General features: G+C 31.2%; 1 protein-coding gene across 1 annotated transcript; it reads right to left on the bottom strand.

Annotated features, from left to right (window-relative positions):
• Positions 1-621: 621 nt before the first annotated feature.
• Positions 622-1,066, bottom strand: LOC141660641 (uncharacterized). Its single transcript, XM_074467629.1, has one exon. It carries the CDS (start codon positions 1,045-1,047, stop codon positions 622-624), a length of 426 nt encoding a protein of 141 aa, XP_074323730.1. The 5' UTR covers positions 1,048-1,066.
• Between the last annotated feature and the right edge of the window lie 8,027 nt (positions 1,067-9,093).

The following is a 9,093-nucleotide window of genomic DNA, read 5'->3' as shown; positions in this document are numbered from 1 at the left end:
AGTCGATACTAAAAACGACCGATTGGGTCTAGTCATTTTTTGCCTTGTTTTCTCTAGTGAATTGAATAATAATGCTAACATGATATCTTGTTCACTTTGATAATGTATATAATTAGTATTATTTATTTATGTGAATTATGTTTTCTACTTAAGAGTGGGGAACACATGATACTTGAAATATCAAATCACATACAAAATACGAACATTTGTATTTACCATAATTGTGCCATTTTTAAATGAATCCTTATTATACAAAATAAATATAAAAAAATGATTGTCACCGAGGTACAAAATCTTTGAATGATTAATAAAAGAATAGTTATTATACTAAATTTTGTGATTTTGCCATGAACAGATTTAACATATAACCAACTCTCAATCTTTTTGGGCAACGCCAGCTTGCTCACATGGTAATACTGACAAGGCCTACTCCCTATTTTTCTTCTTCAATTCATCCTCACTATGTTCCTTTTCAATATCTCTTAATTTCTGGAAGAGTTGGCTGATTTCGTGTTCACCAAGCTTGCCTTTCTTGAGATCCTCCACCATGTATATGAATGTCTGTCTAAAACGGGTCATCCAAAACTCTTCATCTGTCTAAGATTGTTAGTCAACTCCAATTCATGAAGGGGTGTTTTTGGCACATGGAACTCGGTCTCCATTTTGTCCCAAAGTAGGCTGAACCTTCCTAGGCCTGCCCCGAGCCCTTCCACTCTTCGACGGAGTTGGATCCTCCTCCTTCTCATCCTCCTTGGGCTTCTCAGTCTTAGCTTTTTTCACAGACGGAGGAGCATTAGGATCCTTCCTCGGACGGCCTCGGCCTCTCGAAGGCCCATCTGCCACAGCAGCAGCAGTAATAGCTGGAGCAGCAGGAGGAGTTACAGCAGCAACAGGCACTTCAGCAGCATTTGTGTCCTTAACCTTAGGTGGACGGCCCCTGCCACGCTTTGGTGGGGCACTCGAGCCAGGACGCATATAGTGATTCTTAGCAAACACAAGTTCCCCATCCTCTTTTAGCTTGTTGAGATGTTCAGTGAGAGAATTCATGTGGCCAGCTGGCAGATCCCCTTAGGTGGATTCGAAATGTTTCCCTATTGCAGACTTGCTTGGACCATCTTTTTCCTTCAGTGCATCAATTGCTCCCATAATCATCTACACAATTAAACACATATCATTACTACATGCATACACATCATACTTATTCAAAATCACTACCAAATCTCACCAAATTTATTTCAAACATTTCAATTTTTTTCTCATATATTTACAGATCAAAAACATTAAATCACACAAACATATATATATTCAAAAATACTACCAAAATTCACCAATTTTAGTGCAAAAATTACAACTTTTAATGCTCCTCCGTCTGTGAAAAAAGCTAAGACTGAGAAGCCCAAGGAGGATGAGAAGGAGGAGGATCCAACTCCGTCGAAGAGTGGAAGGGCTCGGGGCAGGCCTAGGAAGTTTCAGCCTGCTTTCGACGTAGCCAGCAACTATTTGACGGCTTGAACGGTTCTTGTCATTCAAAGCTCTCACAGCTGTCCGTATCATCTAATAACGTATAACAGTAATGTAAATAATAAGCAACTAAATCAGAATATTCCCAAAACTGGAGCTCAGATAGTCAGCTTACCAGCACCATTAGTATTCTTAAGATGAGAAGATACACACAGTCAGAGGGTTCCAAAAGTTCCAGAGAAATTGAACGCGCTCACCTTCATGACAATCTATATATTAGTAGATCCATGTTTAAAAACAAGAGTGTTCACCATAACAATAATCATAAGGCATGTTCTATTTCTAATAGTGTAAATGTAAGCACAACTATCTAAATACAAGATTATCAGAATCTTCCTGTTTAAATATTTTATATTCCTAACTTAAATAAACTAAGAAAAATATAAAGATTTTACTATAAAATATATTTAAAATTATTGAATAAATGTAATATTTGAAAAAAAATATCCTATTTAAAAAGGAGTTAAATGTAACATATATGATTATAATGAAAAAATGAGTAGTGCTACTCATACCAAATTAGATAAGAAAAATTGGTACAAATGACATGGTATTTGGCATTGTTCAGGTGATGATTTAAAATATTGCTATGCTCGGAGTTAATGGTTTATTTGTAACAAATAACATATATCATTTGGATTCATTTCCGTACCTTTAGTATTGTCCTAATAAAATATTAATAATTTATAAACAAAAAATAAACAGGTAACTACACGTGTCAATTAAATTCCACACAAATAACACAAATAATGAACTAACAATTTAAGAAACCAGAATTTATAATAGATTTGATTGGTTGGCTTACCTCAATATGTGATTGATTTCATGGAGCATTTTCTTCATTATTTCCTGCAAACAATAATAAATATGCATTGTTGTGCAAATATTTTTGTTCAAGTAATAGTACTTTTGACTAATTTAGAATTATTCAAAAATTAGTGAAAGATCTAATCAAATTAAACCAATTAGCCATTAAAACACCTATAATATTCTTCTGATACATAATTAGGAATGAAAAATAAAAAATGAAAGATCATGTGAGGTATCACATTTATATATGGCAACCACCTTACTTACATATATGTTGCTGGAACAATTGCTTCCAAACAAGCATCCCTCATCTAAAATGAATTAGATTCATGTATCAAATTGATAAAATGGAATGGATTTTCCTAGATCCATATAAGATGGAAGATGTGATTTTATTGAGAAAAAGATAGAAGAAAACTGACCTCCATGAATCAAGCTAAAACATATACGTGGTAGTACCTTTAGGCTCGCCGTGGCCATATAGCTGAGTTCTGTTATATATGTGAATATTAGACTTTCTCTAGAATTCTAGATCTTTCATTCTTAATGGGCCCTTACAAATTAAACAAGTTAAATAAAGGTAAAAAAACTTAGGCACAAAACATCCAAATTAGTGAAATTATCGGTCCAAAATGTATGCCCAAAATATGGAGCATATCCAAATTAGGCCCAAAAACTCAATTTATTTTATAAGTTATAAGTGAATTATAAAATTGTCAAAATCTTATTTATAGAAATAAAGGTAGACACAAAATAAAATCAAACAAAATTTAATAAATGATTATATTTTTATTTCTTTTGGCTTCAGTTTGAATCCTTTTTCTTTACCTATTTTAAATTAACAAATATTTTTTATTTAAAATTTGTATTAAGCTCGAAATTAGTACAAGGGGACAAATCTATTAAAAATCGTTATGGCCTACAATAAACAAAAAATTCAGAGACTTAAAATCTGATACACATGTATATTTTATATTCGAATAATATAAATTGAGTCTCAGTAGATATTGTTAAATATATTAGAAGTCAAAACAAAGAATAAATGGTTATAATAAATTGAATAGAAATTTTAAAGTAAAATTGATCATCATCTTTTATCGTTAATTTTTGGATTTTATCATTTTGATAATAGTTTGTAAATCATCAAAAAAATTAAAAATTATTTCGCCACCTTCTTATGCCCGAGTAAAATTGTCAAAAACTAATTTATACAACTTCTGAAACCGAATAAATTCATTTTTTTTCTTGGAGTTCCATTTTTTCTCTAAATACTTTAACTTAGATTTTTTATATAATTTAATGTATTAATTTTTTTACCTATAATACCTATTTATACAAATATTTATTTAAGAAGAAAAAAAATCTCGCACATTTATAAACTAGTAATATATAATGTATGGTTCCTTCATATGACACATAAATCTTTTCATAACATAAACTGTGATTCTCTTTATGCAAATTAATTGTTTAATACTAAGTCAAATATATTATATCTATTTAGATATGAAATGATCTTGATAAGACCAGTTCATAACACGTGGAGATTTTAGGAGAACCCGTAACATAACATGTTATCATAACTCAGTTTAGAGAGGGACTCTAGTTAGAGTCCTCCGAACCCCATATATTTAATTTAAATATTTGTTGTTGATATTGATACTGGTCTTGGTTTTAACTGTTTTTCAGGATCGTAGTGAAAAATATCGTAAGTTTAATAAGTAGATTTAAAGAGTATAAGATCATGTTCGTGTCATTCCTGTACCATCTTAAGATTTTAGAAGAAGAACTGGTTTCCTAACATGATACTAGAGCTCAGGATGGCCAGAGGAGGACACAGGTTCAAGTCTATAGGTTCAACTCCATGTTAACCTCAATATTTTAATTAATTATTGAAAATATTGACATTGTACCTTGGTGGGTGTAAATAAATGGGACCAGATCCCCATACGGTAATTGAAAAATATGTACTATGATGGGCCCATAAATAGGAAAAGATCCCCACCTAGTATTGACCGCATGCTAGGCCCAAAAAGGGATAACACATCTAGTGATCCACTCTTCAAACCCGAATAAATGGGCTTTGGAGTGAACGGGATGTTACTATATGGGATATGATCCTAATAAGCCCAATTCCTAACACTTTGAGGATTCAGGATGACTGGTACCTGAACATGGCATCAGAGCTCGATCCAGGGAGAAACTCAGGTTCGAGTCCTCCAACCCCCGTATATTTATTTTAAATATTTGTTGTTGGTATTTATATTAAACTCGGGTCGTCCAATTGCTTTACATTATATCATAACCGTGCCCAATAACCCATTATTCGATCGACATCCTGGTCGAACCTATAAACACACCTTCGCAGGGCTGCTGGGATCTGGGGTTTCAAAGAAGCTGATTAAGAGAAGGAAAGAGAACGACCTGACGGGGTCAGCTGATGTTCCTAGTTAGATATTCTTGATGATGCCAAAGGTAGTGGCGGAAGTTCAACAATTGGTGTTTTTTTAACCCGCACGCGAAGTTATAAAGTTTTTTCTGGATGAGAAAATCAACAAGCTTGCCTTTGCAACTTCTCCAGACCTAAGTCAGCATTCAAGTTATAAAGTTTTTTCTAGATAAAAAGATTATCTTAGAGGTATTTTTTTAAAAAATTTGAACGTCAGTAAATACATATATAAATTTAAACTTTGACACTCAGCATGAACACTTGGACACTTATCTATAGTATGATAAATTGTTGAGTGCAGATAATAGAAGTTTTGATAGACACGTGTCCACGTGTTACACTCCTAGCTCACTTTGGTAATTTAGTGTCCAATTTATTTTGGATTAGATAAGGCTACCATAATATGTTCATGTGTTTATAATGCTAGATTAGTTTAGATTTAAGTTGGGTATCATTTGTTTGTGTCATCGTGATTTATTTTTGCAATATACTTTCTTTTAGTACCTGTTTTATTATTCAAGATTGTAAAAGCTTTGAATTCAACAAACTAAAGTTTAGTTTCATAGAAAATTTCAAATTAGGTTTTTTGTACTTTCAAGAGGGCAAGTACTACTTTCTTTATTTATTGTTTTTCTTGAATGTACTATTTTAAATATAGTACTTTTTGTTAGATTTTTTCCCTTTTTCTATCTTCACTATATAGTTTTTTTCTTTTATGACAAATGAACTTTCTTCTATCTGACTTCTACCTGATTATTCTACAAGAGGCTCCTCAGACTATGACTATGATGGACGACACGATCAACGATGAATAAGGTGAAGACATCAACCCTAGTCCAGACCACCTTCCTGTTGTTTAATCCTCGTCAGTTGTGAACTGCTTTTGATACTGTGAAGATTTTAAATGCTATTTTGTGAACTTTGGGCCATCTTGTGCCTGTTTAGAAATATTTTGGTACTGTATAACTATTTTAACTATCAGTATCATGTTTGCCATTTTTGTGACTTTCAGATAACTATTTAGTGACAGGTGTATGTATTTCCTGACTTATTTTGGTTGCAATGTTACGAGACTTTTATGGCAAGAATCAACGATTTTTTTTATTTTCGACTTATATTAAAATAAAATAATCGAGTCAAATTAATAAGCTCAAAACAATCAACTAAGCCAAAACAATCAACTAAGCCTGTTAAATTTAATATGCACCATGAATAACAATAAATTTGGCCGTAATTTGATTACACAAAAAATAGGTGCGCTTCATTCCAACAAAATTTGGTAATTTTTATATTAAACGGAAACTGGGTGCGTTTCTTTTTCAACAAAATAGGGTCATATTAAATTTAACGAAAACATGCATTCATCATTTTGAATGAAATAGAGTTATATTTATATAAAAAACTCAAAGTTACAACCAATAATAGTTATAACTACATTACAACCAAAATCTGTCATTTTTAAATATCAAACAACCATCGATTATATTTACGTACCAATGAAAAATGGTCATATTTAAATTACAACAAAACTCAGTCGTATTTGATTTATGACCAAAGACACTCATGTTTTTTTTTATGAACCAAAAATTCAATTTTTTGCTGAAAATTTAAATTTCAAATATACTAAATACGATCGCATCGAAATAGAGCGGTCGTATTAAGATTGTCATATTTATATCATCATATTTAGAAGGTCGTATTTCGCTAAATACGACGCTTTCTTTAAAATGACTAGCTTCGGAAAACTACTATTTTTGCTGTCGTATTTAATTAAAACCAACTCTATTAGGTCGGTACTAAAAATGACCAATGTCGTTTAGTCATTTTTTGCCTTATTTTTTGTAGTGATTGGGAAAATAATGGTAACATGATATCATGTTCATAATGTATATAATGAATATTATTTATTTATTTGAGTTATGGTTTTTACTTAAGAGTGGGGAACACATGATACTTGAAATATCAAATCACACAAAAAATACAAACATTTCTATTTACCATAACTCAGTGCCATTTTTAAAAGAATCGTTATTGTACAAAATAAATATAAAAAATGATAATCAGGGAGGTACAAAAACTTTGAATGATTATTAAAAGAATATTTATTCTACAAAATCTTGTGATTTGGCCATGAAAAGATTTAACATAAAACTTACCCTGAATCTTCTCGGCAATCGCAGCTTGCTCAGATGGTAATGCAGACAAGGCCTTATCCCTATTCTCCTTCTTCAATTCATCCTCACTATGTTCCTTTTCAATATCTCTTAATTTCTGGTAGAGTTGGATGATTTCCTCATCACCAAGTTTGCCTTCTGCAACACTATTTAAGATCTTACTTCCCCTTTTCTTGTAGTCTTTCTTGAGATCCTCCACCATGTATACGAATGTTTGGATAAAATGCATCATCCAAAACTCTTCATCTCTCTAAGATTTTGAGTCAACTCGAATTCATGAAGGGCTGTTTTTGGCATATGGAAATCGGTCTCCATGTAACCAACAACCTTTCGACCTAGCCAACAACTATTTGATAACTTGAACGGTTCTTGTCATTCAAAGCTCTCACAGTTGTCCTTATCATCTAACAACGTATAATAGTAACGTAAATAAATATTCCCAAAACTGGAGCACAGATAATCAGCTTACTAGAACCATTCGTATTCTGAAGATGAGAAGATACACACAGTCAGAAGGTTCCAAAAGTTCCAGAGGAAATGAACGCTCACCTTCATGATATTCTATATATTAGTAAATCCATGTTTAAAAACAATAGTGTTCACCCTAACAATAATCATATGGCATGTTACATTTCTAATAGTATAACTGTAAGCACAACTATCTGCATACAAGATTGTCAGTATCTTCCTATTTTCCTTCTTCCTACTATAAATATTTTATATTCCTAACTTAAATAAATTAAGAAAAATATAAGAATTTTAATATAAAATATATTTAAAATTATTGAATCAAAGTAATATTTGAAAAAGCATCCTATTCAAAAAGAAGTTAAATGCAACAAATATGATTATAAAAAAAATGAGTAGTGCTACGGATACCAAATTAGATAAGAAAATTTGGTACAAATGACATGATATTTGACATTGTTGGCGTGATAATTTTAAATATTGCTATAGGTGAAGTTAATGTAAATAAGGGTTTATTTGTAACAAATAACATATATCATTTGGATTCATTTTCGTACATCTAGTATTATTCTAATAAAATATTAATAATTTATAAACAAAAAATAAACAAGTAACGGTTTAGTACCGTTGTCAATTAACACTACAAGAAATTCGGTTAAATTCGACCGAATTGTTATGGTCGAATTTAGCTAAATTCGACCGATTTTCATCTAAAATAGTTATTTTCGACCAACCAGTCGTTGGTCGAACAAAGGCTAGTCGAAAATAAGGGGTGCAGTCGAATTTGGCTAAATTCCACCGTAGTAAATTCGACCGAATAAATACGACCAACTAATATAAAAACTCATCCCCAAATATTTTTGGCAAAATTTTAAATATCCGTAAAAAATCAAAAATCCTGCCCAAAAATATTAAATTCGACCAAAACTGGTCAAAATTAATATGCTAAATTCGACCAAATCTGGTCGAAATAAGTGTGGTAAATTCGACTAAATTTGGTTGAATTTAGTAAGCGCCGGATTTTAAAAAACAGCAACATAATGCATTTTGTTGCTCAAAATTTTTTACTAGATTTTCCATAATGTAATTCATAAAATAATAAGGAACACAATAGTAATTTTTAGTTACTAATATTAAAATTACATAAAAATGTAATATAAATTTTAAAATACAATAATTTTTATCCTTTAGTAACATATTGAAAATCAAATATTATAAATTTAACTCACCCAAATGATAAACAAATTTAAAAAATATAAAAAATAAACTTAAATTGGTTCATATACATGAACTAAGTAATACAAGTCTTATTTTACTTCTAAGTTTTTGGAAATGAATTTGCCGGAGGTGATGGCATAAACTCGGAGGTGATGGAGTTGAACTCGCCGGAATTGTTATTGTTGCAAAAGACATGCCTGTACTTTAACAAGACTAAGACAATTTGTCAACCCTGAGTAAATTGTATTGTAATCTAAATTTGTTTTTTGTACTTGTAAGACTTAAAGTCTGTAAAAATGCAAAGGAGCAGACTATAGTCTTTTTCCTAAAATAGTATCAAGACTAAGGATTCTATCTGGAAGAAGATCAAGAAGATCATGAATCAGATGAATTTTGAAGAAGCTTGGAGTTGAATAAATTTGTTTGGAGAAAATACCCTAAGTCAAGATCTCTACA

Source organism: Apium graveolens, chromosome 5 (assembly GCF_009905375.1).
Source record: "Apium graveolens cultivar Ventura chromosome 5, ASM990537v1, whole genome shotgun sequence".
Taxonomy (NCBI): Eukaryota; Viridiplantae; Streptophyta; class Magnoliopsida; order Apiales; family Apiaceae; genus Apium; species Apium graveolens.
Note: the sequence above shows the minus strand (reverse complement) of the source record. Positions and strands in the feature narration are given on the sequence as shown.

Bases quoted from the DNA above. Each gene is read 5' to 3' on its own strand.
- LOC141660641 (XM_074467629.1), bottom strand. From the start codon at position 1,047: ATGAATTCTCTCACTGAACATCTCAACAAGCTAAAAGAGGATGGGGAA.